We start from the raw sequence: 18,578 nt of genomic DNA on the forward strand, positions 1-18,578 counted from the left end.
CAGTCTTTCAAATGAACTAGTTTCTTTTTTAACATTCTCTTTTGAAACTGCAGAAGCATATGAATGCAGAATCAGTCAGAAGTTGTCTGCTTTCTGTTTGAACCCGAGTAATACTGATTTAGCTTTATATTAGGGGTGGGAATCACCAGATGCCCACTGATCCGATATTATCACGATAATATACAATACAATATTATTGCAAGATTAAATGTACTGCAATATGCTGAGAGATGTGATAACATATATTGTGATATGTTGTGACTTATTAACATTTTTTAACTTCAAATTAAGTAAAAACTTTGTCAACATCTGTTTTTATGTAATAAGATAACGTTTTTAGTCTGTTCATCTCACTTCAACCATTTTTATCATAGCTGCATGTATTTAGAGCAGTGGCTCCCAACTGGTCCAGCCACGGGGTCCAGATTTCTCCTTTATCATTAGTTCAAGGTCTACACAGTTTAACACTTCAGGCATTATACTTCTCTTTGGCCATGTTGTTGAGCTAGTTTGCTGTCTCTGTCAAGTAGCTCTCTGAAATTCACACTTAAAAATTAAATGTGTTTTTGACAAACTTGGACCATGACCCAACAGTTGGGAACCACTGATCTAGAGGACTGAAAAAGCAGTTGATCTCAGTATTTTATTGGGCTATCAAAGTTTAATTTGTATTTGCAATATTGATAATTTATTTAAAAAATCAACATAATATTGCCTTGCAAAATATGCTGTATTGATTTTTCCACCACCCCTACTTTATATTAACTTTTTTTAATCTATGGGAATTCATATGCTGATGTCATTTAACTGAAATGGAATTCTTAGCCCAGATATGCGCTTACTTTACCAAACCTCCTGAAATATTTGCTGGTGCCCCCAGAGACTTATCGTTGTCAGGCTAATAACCGATGGGAACCGAGACCAGGTCAAGCTTACTTCACTTGGTGCACTGAGCTCAGTAGTGTTAGTCAGCGACACTGATCACCCCACTAATCATTCCATCCATCAACCAGTGAACAAGATCCACACGTCGGCTGCAACATTGTTAGCTAGCATATATTTACTGCTAACACTTTTAGCTAATGCACCAAATACATTTTTAATTCTGTAGCGTTAGCATTAATGTTACTTACTTTACGCAAATCAGTGATGCTTCCTTGTTTGACAGTGAGCCGAGTACCTTTTATCTGTTTACTTCCTTTAACAAAGTCCTGATTAGCTTTTACCCGTCCAATGCTGTTTGGGTAAGTCCAAAATAACTCCCTATTTGCTGGCTGTACATGATATAGTGCCCTAAAAAAATCATACAATTAATTTTCCATGTCCCGTACAGTCCTTTTTGCTAAACATCCCACAATGTAATGCATTCATGCAATGTTGGCAGAATGGAACAAACAGGAAAGCCTCCTGTTTTTCACTTGAGAGTATTACAGTAATATATTAGTCCAAGATGGTAATACCCACTGCTAGCACTGTGGTCACAGAACTGAATTTGCGTACACTGAGAATTGTGACCTCATTCCTGCAGTCACTTCATATTTCTCCATCTCTACGTTGGCAAGCTTGGGGTCAAGTGTCAGTTTTTTATTAAGTGATGGCAGTTGGTGTGCACACCCTTTAGGCATGCCCTCCATCCTCGGCCTTGTAAATATTGAATGAGAGTCACGTTCAGCGTGTAGCTTACACCGTTGTTTACATTCTTTGCTTACTGCTTGTGTGTCCCTGAGGAGAAATCCAGCCACTGACTTTTATCATCTCTGATGTAGTTCTGCCCTTCCTGCTGTGTGTATTGAGAGGCCCTCTAGAAAATCGATCTGAAACCACAAAGGCTTTGTTTACACACCGCGTGATGTCTGAATAATTAACAATAAGTCTCCTGTGCTGATGGAGTCTGGGCAAGTAAAGGAAAAAAAACATATTTAAAAAGTAGGTTAAAAAGTAATTTGCCTTGTTTGTTGGGAAAAAACATAGATAACAATGTACCCTTAAAAAGCGTTATTCCTGTATTTTTGCAAGGGTATTAGTGTAATGTTCATGACTGACCTGAGTGTGTGAGTATATTTCTTCTTTTGTCACCTGTGGTGTTTTCTGTGTTATAATTATCTGACCTTGAGCCTGATATTTTTTGGGGAAAAAAATGATTCAATTTAATTTCCAGTGTGTGGGATTTAGTGGCATCTAGTGGTGAGGTATCAGAACTGAAACCTCTCCTGTGTGCCGAGCGTGAAGGAGAACTTCAGTGGCCAATGCAAGCATGCAAATGGCCCTATAGAGCCAGTGTTTGGTTTGTCTGTTCTGTAGAAGCAACATGGCAGACTCTGTGGAGGAGGACCTACCCTGTATGTAGATATAAATGGCTCAAGGTAATGAAAACAAAATGATTCTTATTTTCAGGTGATTGTACACTAATAAAAACAAAGTTATTTTATACACCGTTTCTGCCAATAGATGCCACTATACACGCTGGACCTTTAAGTATCGCTTTTTTTTCCTTCGATTTTTTTAATGTTATGTTTATTTACAAGCCCAAATGTACCTTTATAAACGCTACATTTTTCAGAAGGCATGTCCTAGTTTGATCATTGGGTGGTATCTTGTGAATAAGTGCTGACACAGAGGACATAAAAATTGCATGTCCTATGATATGCTATGACCTATTTCCCATTTTTTACCCTCTACATATCTGACATTATTTATTCATTATGTAGAAGCTAGACTGTCATATACTGTAAAGAATATATGCACATATGCTGATTTGGAGATATGTTTTTAAGTGGGCTTATAAACTCCCCTATAAGCCAGGACGCAGCATTAGATCCTGTGTCATTTGCATTAGTGTGGTCTGGAGGGCAGTAAGCTGCCAACATTGCTCATCTGTTTCAGTGCTGTTATTGGTCTTTATTGTTGGGGTTCTTTTTCCTTTTACTCAGTTTACTTCCTGCATAACTCTCCCCTGAAATATTATTATTATTATTATTATTATTAGAAATTCTGTCGATTTTAATTTGCAAGTATCAGTGGCCAGTTTATTAGTGTCAGTACAACTGCAGGCTCATTTTGTACGCTGCAGTTTGTGGTTTGTTTGCTTTTAAGATGTAACAATTAGCCCACTAATCATTGAGTCAATCTACAAAAATAAATAAATAAAAAAATAATAATATAATCTATAGTAAATTGCATATCACTTGGAGTTTGTTGGATAAATTCAACAATTTAAAGATAGCACCTTTTGCTTTAGTGATTGTGATGGGCATGTATTTTCTTTCATCGACCAAAGAATAATCAAATAATTGACAAAATAAGCTGAAGTCCTAAATTGTATTGCATTACACTAACAGGTGATTTTAATGTTTTTTTTCCACCCAATTTTAGGTTAGGGATGGGAGGCTAAATATTAGAAACAGCTCTCTGTATGTAATTCAGTGGCACTACCAAGTAGTTACAGAAATTACTTATTGTAGGGCTGCATTTTGCATCTGTGTGTGTGTGTGTGTGTGTGGGTGGGTGTGTGTGTGTGTGCGTGCGTAGTCTACTGTAACACTATGTTTTGCAGTAGGCAGATAAGTGTGTGCCAGTTTATTTGCCCTCCTCCTCCCGTCCAGAGGGGCGGGGTCCACATGGCACATCAACACTAGCAGCTAGCCGCAGATGTCACCCTGCCGCCCACACTGTGTTTCCGCTCCCTCGGACTGCTCCAGCCTCCGATAAACTGGCATTTTACACCTTTTTGAACGAGGGAGTTTTTCTTAGAGTATTTTCATTCGTCTCTTTGTTTTGTTTTTTTAAACCCACGGCGGCTGTGAAACCACCCGCTCTCCGGTCAGCCCGTCGGCTCCGCGGGGAACAGGCTGTATGATGTGACACCGGGAGCTGCAGGAGGACACTGTCGCTGTGTATCTTATGATATGTATGTAACTTCTGTCTTATTCTGAAGCATTTGTTTTTGGCTCAATATTGCGCTGGTTTACAGTCAATTAGCGGCGAAGCCTCCCATGTGTTTACCCTAAACATAATAATGTTCGTGTAATGTGCCCACTGGGACTCGTAGTGTTTGACTTTATGACCAAATGGCACTTAGTGGGGCCATTTCCTCCTGTGATATCAACACAATATTCCCACTGTGACTTGTGGCATTCAGCAGCGAGTTTGTAGTGAAGAATACTTGACTAATATTTCTTTTTTAATGGTGATATCACTGTGATAACATTTATAATGGACACTGTGTTTTTCTTGAGTTTTTCTTAGTGATATAAACTATTTATTACAAAAACCACACAGAAATATTAAACTCCAGCAAGTGAAGAAATGTGAGTGATGAGGATGTTGTGACATCTCCAGGAGCTCTGTGTTTGGCTCCCTCAGCTGGCTCATCATCTGTAGTAGTCCACTCCACTGAAGGCCTACTGTCTGACTTTAACAATGAATGTTCCTTCTTCCTGCACTCGCATTGACAAACATGTTAATGTTCACTCAAACCCTAACACCTGAATTAATATTTCAGCACAACTCACAAATTAAAAATACAGTGGCTCCCTGACTTACATTATGCATCGTTACACGCCGGGCCGCGATTGGCTGCAGCTCTCCATCTCTCTGTGTGGCAACAGCGTTCCCATCCACCCAGCAACTCCCTATTCCTCATGCTGTGGTGGTTCTCTGCCTCCGAGGGCCTTTTCTGCAGCATCCAGCGTGGTAACCATGGCAACGGCAGCCTGACCCTGGGTGCGCTGCTACTGTTACTACAAGCTTGACCTGAATCCGTCATCCTAGGCGTGCACACATGACTTGGGCGACTGACCTGCTTCTCATTGTTGACGGTCAAGCAGCTCTGAGTGTCAGTGAAAGCCGAGGCGTCAATACATCTGCTGTTCATGGATCAGTCAGTAATGATTGGCCTTGGGTTGTTAGCAGAGTCTGTATGTTTGTAGTCTTATCTCTTGAGCATCAGTCACAAGTCGGTTCAGTTGTGTAAAGGCAGTGGAAGTGGTTGGTGAAAAAAAGATGTATTTTCTGTAGGCAGATGAAACAACTGGAGCTGAGTTTCTAACTTGCTGGCTTAGAAAAACAAAGCAAGTAAAAATGGTTTTAGCCTCTTCAGTGTGAGGATTTGCTGCTTTTATTTTTCTTGTTTGATAGTAACCTGAATACTTTTGGGTTTTAGAGTGTTATCAGACAAAAAAAGAGGCATTTGAATATCTCTTTAGGGCTATAGGAAATTATGAAGGACATTTTTCACTATTTTATTGATTATATCAGTGATATTTAACTTGCTTTGACTGGGGGCCACTTCTGCAAAATGACCGGAGGCCAGGAGCCAATTTCTCGGGGTGAAAATCACCAGAGGCCCCACAATACGATATTATTATGACACTTTGATTGACATTTTGTCATATGCTAAGTTTTGTGATACCGTATATCTTGATATATTGTGATTTTTTTGGTACTGTTTTCAACTGCAAATAAATTAATTTTGTAAATATGTTTTTAATGAGATGAAGTTTTAAAGATAAAGTTTCTCACTTCATTTTTTTCAGCAAAATTTATCTGAAAAATCAATATTCTTAATTAATCTAAAAGACTTGTATTTGCCATATTAATAATTTTTGCAATAAAGAATAATACTTGGCTTCTGTGTATTGATACAATATTGCCACACAGAATATTGCAACACTATGTTGTATCATTTTCTTCCCCACCTCTACCAGTTAATTAACCAACATCAATAATTAATAAGTAAATAATTAGCTCATGCATCTGTCAGGGGGACCAGGGGACCCTTCTCTGGCACTGTTTTTATAAACAAGCTATATTTTCATGCTTTTTTTTACACTGTGGTTCCTTATTTATATTCAGAGTACAAAAAATATTCCAAGTTTAAATCAGTTTCTTTTCATTGTGAATTAGAAAATGGTCGTTAGGCTACCTGGCACCCATCTGGCCCGATTGATACAGTAATTGGCAGTGTAACTGATAATGAAAACAACCGTCAGTTGCAGCCCTACCTACCTTGTGAACATTTTGATGTTGAACATAATGCTGACATGATGGCTTGTATCTGTGCTGGATGTTTGTGACTTTAAAATTAATAGACTTGGCTACCATTAGTCACCCATTGGTTTTGAAGCCTCGAGTTCAGCATTTCAGCTATTGCCAGCTTGGCTTTTTGGAGCCAGAAGTGACCATATTTAAGTGATTGGCTGACACTTTTTTAGTAATTCTGCATTGGCTTCATTTTTCAGCGCGGAAGGTTGCCACTTGGTTCCTGAAAATATATGTCCTCGGCTGCTCCCTGCATCATTTTGTAGAACTGCAGAACATTTTTTGATATCAGTTAGATTTTGACCTTTTCTTGAAATGTCACATTGTAAATATGTTTTGCACTTTTGCTTGGGTTGCTGTTGAGTTGGCCACCTTCCACATGCCTGCACCGTCACCTCCATATCCCTGCCAAATCCATCTTCACCTGTGAAATATCTCAGCGTAAATCACAGCACACTTCCTTTTGCCCTCATGTGTCTGGGGCTGGTAATAAGTGTATGTAATTCATTTCTTGAGGGGTATAAATGAGCAGATGTTGTGGATTTAGACGCAGAAAATGAAAGCGTTCACGGAGCGATCCCTGTGCAGCCCACGACTCAGCTGTAGGCTCCCTGAGGTGTTAGCTTGTTGTCGGAGCCAGACTGTGTAGGAGTGACTATTTCTGTCCTTTCTCCAAGGAACCTCTCTCTGTGTCTCTCTGTCTCTCTGCCACTCGATGCAGGAGTCAGCCTCTGTGCTTCTCTGCATGCCTGTGTGTCTGTCATTGTCATCCTTCCTCTACAGCTCAGCCTGCAGACTTAACATAAGTCAGAGTACCAGCTAGGAGGAATAGCCATTGATTGAAAGTCTGTCTCGATGGAGAGAAATCAAGCTTCTGCACTATTAGTCAAGTAATTGTTAATGTGATTAAGGGTAATTAATAGGGTTTTTTCTTTCTTTCTTTCTTTCTTTCTTTCTCATTAATTATAGTAAACTCAATATATCTTTTAGTTTTAGACAAAAGAAGCCGTTCGAATATGTCACCTTCAGCTCTGGGTGACTTGTCACTGTTCATTTTATGGACAAAAAGGTTAATTAATTAATAAAGAAAAAAAACAGCAGATTGATCCACAGTTAGTAGGGATGTAATGATAGTATGATTTTGATCAGTATGTTAATAACGGTCCAAAATCATAGATGCAAAGTAAAAAACATTGATACATATATATTAATATATACATATGTATGTGTGTATTCATCTTTAAGATCATATTTGAGACCGTTTCCATCCATAGATGCAAAGTGAAAACATTGATTAGTCTGTAAAATACGAGAAGCACTAAAAGAAAATTCCCCACAGTCCAAGGTGATGTCGTCAAGTAGCTTTTTTTGAATGACTATCGAGATATTCCATTTACAATGTAATGGATCTCTATTATTTGTCAGCTGATAAACATAGAGCTGAAACAATTAGTTGATTAATTGATAAGTCAATGGACAAATTAATTAATTCATTCATATTTTGGTTTTGTGAGTCTTCAGTGATAGTAGACTGAGTATATTTAAGTTTTGGATCACCAAATATTCAAACTTGGGTTCTGGGAAGTCATCTGACATTTTATAGACCAAACAATCAATCAATGAATCGAGAAAAGAATCTGCTGATTAAGTGATAATTAACAAAAGTGTAGCACTACATTGGACTTTTTGTTCCAACACTCACAAAACATAGTGCAGGTAATAGATAACGGTTGTTTGTATGTGTAAATAATTCATATAACACTTCAAATATTAAGCATTATGTGAAAGACAAATACAAGGCACCCTGAAAACAGGCTTTCCAAGACATGGGAATAAAGTCTTGTCAGTACCCTAAAAATATTAAGGAATATAAAACAACAAAAACAAACAATCAAGACGTGGAGACGTAGCGGGATGCTCTGAAAAAATAGCAAACTGTCAGCAGCAGCATGTGAGATTTGTACTATTCTGTCACTGCTGCGTGATGTCAAACTGGGCTGTAGAAAAGGACGCAGCTTGAAACAGTGTAAAATCAGTGGGAACTGCACGCTGCCGATGTCTGCATTGACCTTAGAAAAGGCAGTTGTGCTGAGGCTGATTTTATTTATTCTCTGTGTGTCTGTTAAAAGTGCTCTATTGTCTGTGTGTTTGGGGCCACGAAGGTCTGGCTGCCCTGAAACCATGTGAGTCACACACAAACAATGTAATTCTCTGTCTTCTCCCCCACTGCTCGCTTCTCCTCAGAAATCAGACTGGAATCAATAAGGCATTTACAGCCAGTGACCCACATTTGCTACTCTCACACGATGATGGGGGGGTGTCAGTAGTATTCAGCTGCTTGTGTTAGAAGTGATTTAAGAAATCCCTTAGTCCTCACCATGTCGGAGCTCTCATCGGTGTAGTTGTGTTTTCAGGATGGATTTTGTTGCCCGCAGCCTATGTTAAAGCGGTTTGTTTTGTGTTGCAGATGTGATGGACCAGCAGAGGGCGCTACATTCAGGTTGCCTGGTCTCAGGGGTTCGTACGCCTCCCGTCCGCCGCAACAGCAAGCTGGCCAGCCTGGGACGCATCTTCAAGCCATGGAAATGGAGGAAAAAGAAAAACGAGAAGCTGAAGCCCTCGGCAGGTGAGTGTGACGTAAGACTCGTGCTTCCATCACCCAGGTGGCCACCAACATCATTAGACCTTGATGTTTGGTTGAATTTACATTGTGATGTCAGGTGACCAAAATTATTCATTCTCGATTTGATGTAGAATACTTACGACAGATGATATTTGTTGGTTTTAAGTTGTGTTGTTAAATAACCGAAATCCAACATCTGCAGAACATGATGTTAACATCCACACAACATGAAAATCTAACTCTAACCCTAACACCCCAATTTTAATTCCAACTAAAATTAAACGTCTGTCACGTCAAGAGTCCAACGTGTTTCTGATGTCATATTGACGTCCAGTGCCAGCTGGGCAGTGGTGGTGAATGATGGCTGCTTTAGGAATTGAGAGTATTGCTCAGCCTGCATATTTATGTCAAAACTCGACTCAAGCCTGAAGACAGTAGTAACCGACCTGTACCCGAGCCTGACACGCAGTCTGTTCTTTTGTGTCTGAGGCCAACCCGAGCCTGACACAGTTAATGTAAAGGTATTGTCGTTACCATGATTGCAGCTTGGCTGTAAACCATGATTACACATGTGGCACCTTGTAAATGACTGTTAAAAGGCACACGTCACATACACACATTACGCAATGTCATCAGGAGGTATGAATAATAAAATTTGAGTCTTACTACAGTATTCATTTCCACAAAGTATTCTCAAACATGTTAACTAAACTATTAACATAATCCAACCATCATGATTTATGTTGGGATATGGTGGAGGATGATGACAGTATCCACTGCTGATGGCTTCAGGGCTGTCCTCCTCTGTTAGATGGTTCTTTGAGCAATGCATACGTAACGTTCGCTGCTGCTTCTGCTAGCTTGAAAGACCAGAATGCCCTGAGCAAGTATGCCGAGCTTCGGGTAACATGAGGTGATTACTAAGTTTGATTATTATGATGTTCTCCATTGTTAGCTAGCTAATGTTTACTTATATAAATGGTTATCGCCTGCATCGCCTGTGTGTTGCGTTTGTGTGTTGTCATGCACATAACAAACTCAAGCACTGGACAAGAAGTAGCCCCACACTGACAGTAGATTTGTCATCGGCCAAACCCGAACACTATTTGTAAATAATTGTCTGAGCCCGGCCCATCCCGTTGGGTCTGTTCAGGCTCGAGTCCAGTATCCACACTCTGTTGGGAATAGGAAGACAGAGGCTGTATTTGCAAATAGACTCAGGCTGGTTCACATGTTTTCATTGTCTGTGCAATCAGTGGACCAGTTTCATTAATGTTTGTATGTTTGTTTTTTTAGCAGGGGAGAAGAAGGCAGCTGTACGACAGAAGAGAGATGACCTCGTCAGGAGGAACCCCGGGGAGACGGAGACAGGTGCAAAATGAGAGATGAACACACACACACACACACACACACACACACACATGCACACACATGACTCCAGGCTGATCACGGTTCACTTGTTTAGCCACATGATGCCCAACTGCTCTGCGGACTCAGTTCTGTCCTCTTCCTCTGTGCTTTGTGTGCAGAGTCAGATCTTGCTTGTGGTGGTAATGGTGAAGATCCAGATACACCCACTCACTCTGATGGTGAGGACAGAGACGAGGAGCCCGTGGCACCTCTGGCCAGCACCAATGAAGACCTGGGCAGTGATTTAGAAGCCTCAACAGGTAGAGTACAGTACTGTAGTCTGAGACTGCATGTTCAGAAAATATGCAAAGCACAGCAGTACTTAATGCTTTTTATGTTTAAGGGTTAAAGCTGCATTTGGTAGTTACATGTGCAAAGAAGTAGAAAAGGGTAACTGTTTACTTAAAGCTGCTTTAATCAATATTTATATATAAACAATAGATCAAATGACTAAAAGTGATAAATGTGGTATTATGGACCGCAACGTAATTGTTTTGGTTCAAAACTCTGCTCAACCTTGTTTCGTAACAATTTTTAATGAAAAAGCCCTGAAAATCCAACTGTGTAGTAACTGCCCAGTACCATTAAATGCTCCGCTTAGAATGTATCTTGTTCACAATTTAAGGAAAAAAAAGTCTAAGGGATCCATATCAAGATGGTCTGATGGTCAGAAAAAAGTCAGTTGATAGTAAATATTGATATCTGTATCATTATTGGCCTCAAAACTCCTGTTTCAGTTGGCTTATAACTGACAGACAACCTTTAAAACTCATGTTCACAGCAGTTACAAGTGAACCTTAAATGCATGTTTTTGAGCTGTGGAGGGAAACCCAGTCAGACGTGTGGGAAACATACAAACTCCACACAGGAATAGCCGCTATATTCAAACCCAGCACCGCTTTAACATCTAACCTGTTTGGTTCAGTTAAAATGAACTCAGGTCCGTTTGCCCAGGTAAAGTGCATTCTCACTGAGGGCGAATATCCACACAGATTATTCTCGCAGATAAATATAAAAGTTGATTTCATGGGTTCTTATGGAAGTTTGCACACCAGGGCGGAACTTTCGAGCGGTGAAAAAAGTTTCCGCCCAGACTTTGACCCCCGCAGAATTCGCCGGCGGAACTACACAGCTGGGCCAATGAAATTGTTTGTTTATAATGACGTCGCGCAGACCCGGGAGAGTCCGAAATCCAGTCAGGCAGGACAGTATGGGAGAAAGGTTGATAAAACTCGTTTCACAGCACCCCGTCCTTTTTGATAAAAGACGGGATGATTTATGATATATGTTTTTGTATTGCTAGTGTGAAAGCTGTCAATCAAACCCTGGTGTCCACCAAACAATTGAACCAAGACTTGCCTGAAAAGATAGGTCTTGGTCCACTTGCAGCCGGTCTCTGGTGCAGTCTGTTTGTGGCGTGAAAGAAAATGAACCAATCACAGGATTTTATGTTAGCCGATATTTGATTTTTTAGCACAATGTCAAAAGCTAAACAACTAATAAATCATCTGCTGATCATGAAATCTGTTTGCAATCTTATAATTGTTCTGTATAAAAGGTGTGGACGATTTGCAGTGTAATAATACTAATAATCTTATAATCAGTTATTTCTTCAAGAGCTCTTCATGACACCAAAGAACATAAACTTGCATCAGAAGCATTAAAGTGCTGCTAAACTTCTGTCGGTCACCAGAATATAATTTCCCACATGGGTTTTAATGATGCAGGATGACGGTGGTCAAAACTGTCCAGTCAACAAGTTACCTGTCAGGCACTATAAGTTCATATTTACTCCCCTTGGTTTGTTTGTAAAAAGTCACTGTGAACAGGAACCATACCAGAACCAAAACGCAACAGTGTCATTTTTTCCCTTGGTCTGCACCAAAAGAACCAAACCACAGGTATGAAAGCGCACTCTATATAATGGACTTGACTTATCCTGTGGTGCATGGTTAAAGGTAGTGTAGCGCCACAGCTCACAGAGAGCTAACTTCTATCATGCATTTTGCAGAAAGGAAAAAAAACTCTATGTTTTTGTGTTGATTTCCTGTCAGTGACCATATCTAGTGCTAGTTTTGTCATTTCTACTATTGTATGTATTGTTATTTTATTATGTACATTATCTTTTGTATGTATGTAAACCAAACACAACCAAAGGAATCTTTTCTTTGTTTGAAAAGGGGAAAATTATTAAAATAAGTACAATAAAAATGTCAGGTAAAACGGCAAAGTGTGTAAATGCAAAGAAAAGGCAAAGGTGCAGATGGAGCACAGCTTGTACATATGTTACTTCAATTGATGCTTTATATTTTAGAAGACATATTTTTCTTGTCGGGGAATCTGCTATTATTTTTCAGGCAGTCCATGAAAAACCAACTGATTTCCCCTTTGAACATTTAGTTGTCTAATTTGTCTTTGATTTTAATTTAATTATTGCAAAACAAGATGGAATACTTTCATTTGTTCTGGTTCCTGCTGGTGATTTAAGCTGATGTAATGATCATTTGAGATAAAATTGCCGATTCTGGTTGAAAAAAACAAACTAAACTAAACCGTTACATGAATTCTTTCCTGGTGCAGCGTCTCTCTAAAACACTGTGCCTGATGGTCCACTAGGTGGAGACAGAGTCTTCCAAACCTTTGCATCACCATAGCTGACTTTTCATTTCAGTGCAAGATTTGACTGAAGATTCAAAGATGGTGGGAGATCCCAATCAGAGTGAAGATGGAGAAGATGAAAGCACCTCACTGAGCGACCCCAGTGACGAGCAGCCAAAGGGGAAGGTGGAGGCTGACGAAGGCAAACAGGAGGCCACATCGGCCCAGCCTGGACGAGCCAGCACCTCTCCTCCACCTAACCTGCCAGTCAAACTGCTCACCAGACTGGGCAGCCTAGACTGTGAGTTTACAAGGAAAGGCCTCATGCAAAGCCCCGCTGTGTTGCAGCAGTGTCTCACGCTGATGATTTTCCTTCCCAGGTGCTCCTTCAGTGCCAGTAAAGAAGTCCCCAGCCACCTTACCCAGGAACTTCACTCTTCCCAAAGACCCTCATGGCTCCCTGTTGAGAGGCAGGATCTCCACCCCGACTGGGTCCCCCCACCTTGGGGCGCTACACTCACAGCTGCCCCCTAGCTGCATCATTGAGGAACTGCACCGTGCCCTGGCCACCAAACATAGACAGGACAGGTCAGACTTTGGTGCAATATGTGCAGCATTTCTAATACGTTTATTTGAAATACTATGTTGCCTTTAATTTATTTGTTTAGTTTTTATTTTGTAGGTGTTCACACATTAAATCTACGATACAGGATACCTTTGCAGACTTTTATTCTTACAAAATGAAAAGCAAATACATTAATAATCATGACTCATTTTTTGCAGAGACTCGGCCCACTGCCTGTATTTTCTTTTGTTCCCTCTTCTTTTTTGTTCTTGTTCTTTTGTTCTGTATAATTTTTTTGTGTTTGTAATATGGTCATAACAGAACAAATGAAGTCATGTGCAGGGACATACAAACAGACAAAAGAGATGCTATAGAGTCAGACAGAGATTTACAATAAAGATGAAGATGGTGTAAACTATTGAGAAGACAGTATAAAACAGAACTAAACAGGTGAACAATTAAATAAAGGATGCAACGATGGTTGGATGGTGGTATGTAGAAAACACAGCAAAGAGTATTTTTTCATTTTCTCCTATTTTGGATGTTTATGGGCATGTCCTGCATAGTATACCTTTAAAATATCCTGTTTGCAGTATATAATATTCCATCTCCAAAACCCACATTGATACATCTTTAATATTTCATGACATGGAACAATAAAGTTGTGATTGACAGGTTGGTCTTGTGATGTGTGAGCTCAGTTTCCAGACGAAGGAGGCGCGCTCCTCTCTGAAACGCCGGCTGGATGGTCGTCTGTCCCGCACATCCAGCACAGAGAGGGAGCCTGCCGGGGAATCGGAGAGCAAGAAGGAGTCCGATGAGAACAAAGAGAACTGGCGTCTGGACGAATACTTGAGTGACCAGGACAGCTGGAACGAGTCTGTCATCTCTGGTAGGTCTGCTGACGGTAGACTTGCTGTGTACTATTTGCTCGGCCATGATCTGACGCTTAATATACAAAGCCAACAAAATCTGGGCACCCTGTCAGTGGATATTGAAGCAGCATAATCTCTGCTGATGTTTTTGTTTACAGTGGGAGGCATGACAGCGAGATTTACAGAGATGACGAATAGCAGACTTACTGGTGTTAAATTTCAGCTGCCTGTCAACATCTGCTCTGGTGGCCTAATTCTTGGCCAGTCATGTGGGTCATTGGTGCAAAGCTGTCTGCAGTTAACATGTCTGTGACCCCGGGGGGATAAAAATATGAAAATGGCTATAAAGTTATGGTGGACCTGACAGACGCACACGCCACCAGCATGACAGTGATGTGATGCAAATATCTGTGATATGGGTAATGTGTGGTGAAGGAGATGGCAGCAGAAAAAGGAAAGTAGGTCTGAAAGTCTCTGAATTTAAAGAACTTTAGCTTAATAGAATTTTTTTGCAATCTTAGGACCTTAAACCATTTATCAGTTATGCTAACGATTTATTATATTGCAATGTCTAAACCTGTGTACTGGGATTCAAGGCTGTGACTGCTGGCCCCACCATATACTGACTTAAGTAGTATATGAGGATGTGCACAATTAGTCGACTTTATTTTTACATCAAGCACCAGGAATACTAGTCGGTTAAACCTGTTATTAAAGTTATTTTTTGTGCTATTGCATTTACCCAATGGAAACGTTTAAAGAATTATTGTCATAAAAAAATATGATTTCAATAAATGTTACTTGGTAACATTTATTTGGTGAGTTGTGTTGGATAATGGCCATAATGTGTTTTGGACAACAGTAAACCTTGTAAAGTGTTCTCAGTTTTGACTGTTTTCTGAATGTTTTCTTACTTTAAGACTAGTTGATGAGTCTAAGTTTCAACTTCCATTTAAACATAAGGAAAATTAGTCATAAGGAACACCCCCAGTAAACTTTAAGCCCTGAGAGGTAGGGTGAAAAAAATAATTTTGTGGGCAATCTTGGCCAAAACCTAAATTTATCTCCTTCGTACAAGATATTATCTTTGACATACAGGATTTTATCTCCTATGTTGGAATGATTCTAAAGGCCAAGACACAACAAACTGACGCCCAACAAGCATGAATGTTCTGCGCCTGCGTGAGAGGACATACCCTCTGCATACCAGCAGACGGCGCTCGTCTGTAATTGTCATTCAAAATGGGAAACCGGAAGACCGTCTTGACGCTAGTTAGCCAGTTAGCACATTACCAACACAATCCAATGTTGAAAGAACAGAGCATACTTACCATGTGCCAGTGAACAACAACACAAACCATCATGAAACCTTTCCACTAAGCGGCACAATGGCTGAAGAAAAATAATCTTACCTCATATAACAAGTTTGTTTCAACTTCACTCCCTCTTGACTTTAGTTGATTGTTTACATTCCTCACTTCTGTTTCTCTTCTCATGCACTGAGCTGAACTGTCAGTCGGAGTGATGTCGTTCACCAACAGGCGCCACAGTGCCACTGTTGATTCAATACGCTGAATCAATGGAGGAAAAAAGGCCTACTAGTGCTGATGTTGCGGGACACACTGCACTGCAAAAGCCCACCTGTGGGCTGGAATTTGAAATGCGACAGGCTAATGAGAGTGTTATAGTGGTGTTGTATCGGTAATATTATAGTAACAAAACCTGAATCAGTCTCTCTTCTCTTGCTCACTCACCTGCTCGCTGAGTAGGCTGTGTATATGTGCTTGTGAACTTAGACCTTTTGGACAGGTGGTTCTTGTGTGTATAAAATAGAATGGTGTCGGCACCACTGCACATTTCCATTATATTTTACAGTGGACATTTATACTTAATCAACTGAGAAGGCAAACCTTTTGCTTATGCTGCATGTGGCTAAACTTTCAGCTTATCGTGCACTTAGCTCTTCATTCTGCACGTCATTCTCACTCTCAAAGTAGCCAATAAAATGATCTTCTGCATAGGAGGTATTATCTCGTACGTTGGAGGTATTTACATATTTACATACATTTATATCTTAGATATACATATTACTAGTAGTATGTATTGATTTTTATGTTAATATCATTTTTACTGTTTATCAATAACACATTTCTTAAACAGAATTGTTTAATTCATTCATGATTCAGACTTTTACAAATCACATAAAAAGTTCCAAGGGAGTGAACATTTTGTTTACTTAAATAACATTAAATGCATTATATAAGTCAGCTACCAATACAACACTAAGTGCATACTTTAACATTTTGAACCAAGTATGCAGACATGTATTTAATTAATAAGGTGTTAGCTTGAGTCTTATGAATAAGCACAAAAGCGCACTGTTCAGAGATTAGCATCAGTTCAGCTGGTTTAGCTGGAAAACCACTGTGTCGTTCCTGACCTTAATATGTGCTCAAACAACAGGGACCCTCCCGCGCAGAATGAGGAAGGAGCTGCTGGCTGTGAAGCTTCGGAACCGACCCAGTAAGCAGGAGCTGGAGGATCGCAACATCTTCCCCGTCCGCAGCGACCAGGAGCGGCAGGAAATCCGCCAGCAGATAGAGATGAAGCTGGCCAAGTGAGTCGCTCTGTGCGGACCCAGATCAGCCTGCCATCAGCTCCCCCCCATCAGCCCCCCCACCCTCCTCTGCACCATGTATGTCTGTTTCATCACTCAACATCACTTCTGTCTACACTTGGGCTGCTTGTCTGTCATCCCCTCCACCATCCCCTAACAAGTGCTCATTCCTCAACATTTCACAAAGGCTTTCATTCTAGACGCTCACTACAAAGCTAAAAGAAGTTTTGGAATATCAATTTAAAGTCTATTTTGATGTGCAGAGATGCAGTGGAGCGTGAACCCACTCAAACTCAGTTTACTGACCATTTTATACAGAGGTCAGCAGCACATAGGCAGAGCTGGTGTTATGGTGCTATTTTTGACAACCATCCACATATGTAATGCTTCTGTGCAGCATCTGCAGTTAAAGTGTGTGTTTCTAGAGGGTTTTGATATTGGTACCAAACCTGGCTCACTGTGAAGACGCGATGAATTTGGTGGGGTGGTACTTTCGGCACTTCAAGACGTTTGTTCTTTAATACAGCTCATCTGCAGTTATGACAAAACATATTATTCATGGCCTCTGCTCAATTACAGTGCAGTTCAGAGCACCTGAAACATCACTTTTACACACAGTCAAAGAAATAAAAAGTGAGCATCCTGGTCGTAGTTTGGAAATAATATCCAAGAAGTTGTTACATCTAGAAGAATCAAGTGCAGTTCTTGTCTACAGTCCCACCAATAAAAGAACGGTGTGTGAGATTTAGGGGGAATTAGTGGCATCTAGCAGTGAGGATTCCAGACTGGAACCATCTGAAATTACTCAGGTTTAGAGTTCCTTCAGTGTTCATTGTTCAAGAGGTTTTGGGAGCCGAATATCTGCAGAGTTCTCCTGCTCTGCAAAACAAACAGACCAGGTCATTAAAATCAATAAAAATACAGTTTAATGTTACAAATCAGTGATTCTCTGACGCCGTGCTGCACGTCACAGGTGGGCTGCTAGCCTAGCGTCTGCTAATGTGTGCTCACAACACAAAGCAGGTTTTTCCATGCTGTCATTGTGGAGGGGTTTGACGCAAAAATGCATATATAGAGCCAGGGTTTGGTTTGGCCATTCTGGGCTACTGTAGAAACATGGCAGTGCAATGTGGCGATCTCCTTGGATGAGGACCTGCTCCCTATGTAGATACAAAGTTTATTCTAAGGTAAAGAAAACACGATTCCTTTTTTCAGGTGATTATTCACTAAATAAAACATACTTATCCTATTATATTCCATTTCTGCCAATATATCCCCCTAAATCCTACCAGCAGAGGCAGGAAAGGAGATGCCAGTAAACTTGGATGTAAACAATGCATGTTTCAAACAAAAGAAAAATCTGCCTTTCAAATGACTCGTGGGTGGAAATGCAGTCGACATGTGAGACCTCGAGGATACACACAGTGCGTTTTAGTGACTGACAATGAGCGTAAAAAAACAAAGAACATTTTGTCTGTTTACGAGAAAACTCCACAGGGCCTCTTTAATGCTCGAGGTGCTGATGAAATGTATTACAGTATGTTTATGCAGGCTTAATATTAGCACACCTATCAATCACAGTATAGTGCACTACGTTACGGTAAGCAGTGGCAATGATGGCAAGCTATGTGAGGATAAGAAAAGGCAACAAAACATCTCTTGGTCTTTACTACTAATTTCCTATCATTGCATTGTATGGATTCTACATCCACCTGTCTCTCACAGTTCATCATATCATCTTTAAACTCTCCACGCATGACATGTTGCTTTCTCTCTAACATTTTGATGCATGTTGTCTAAAATGCAATCATGTTTTCACAACCGTCTCAAATAATATGTGGTGAACTGCAG

At 40.3% G+C, this 18,578-nt stretch overlaps 1 protein-coding gene across 4 annotated transcripts in view; it reads left to right on the forward strand.

Annotated features, from left to right (window-relative positions):
* The window catches only part of phactr3b (phosphatase and actin regulator 3b), a 66,908-nt gene that overhangs the window by 16,682 nt on the left and 31,648 nt on the right, over positions 1-18,578 (forward strand). For 2 of the 4 annotated variants that reach the window (XM_050038440.1, XM_050038437.1), the window contains exons 2-8: positions 8,507-8,665; positions 9,959-10,033; positions 10,192-10,332; positions 12,744-12,971; positions 13,051-13,258; positions 13,937-14,127; positions 16,574-16,727. In XM_050038440.1, coding sequence (XP_049894397.1) covers positions 8,507-8,665; positions 9,959-10,033; positions 10,192-10,332; positions 12,744-12,971; positions 13,051-13,258; positions 13,937-14,127; positions 16,574-16,727 — 1,156 coding nt within the window. Of the gene's footprint in view, positions 1-3,623; positions 3,908-8,506; positions 8,666-9,958; positions 10,034-10,191; positions 10,333-12,743; positions 12,972-13,050; positions 13,259-13,936; positions 14,128-16,573; positions 16,728-18,578 lie in introns of those variants that run through there. The other 2 variants (XM_050038439.1, XM_050038438.1) reach the window with 2 other exon arrangements.

This window comes from Epinephelus moara, chromosome 24 (assembly GCF_006386435.1).
Source record: "Epinephelus moara isolate mb chromosome 24, YSFRI_EMoa_1.0, whole genome shotgun sequence".
NCBI classification, from domain to species: domain Eukaryota; kingdom Metazoa; phylum Chordata; class Actinopteri; order Perciformes; family Serranidae; genus Epinephelus; species Epinephelus moara.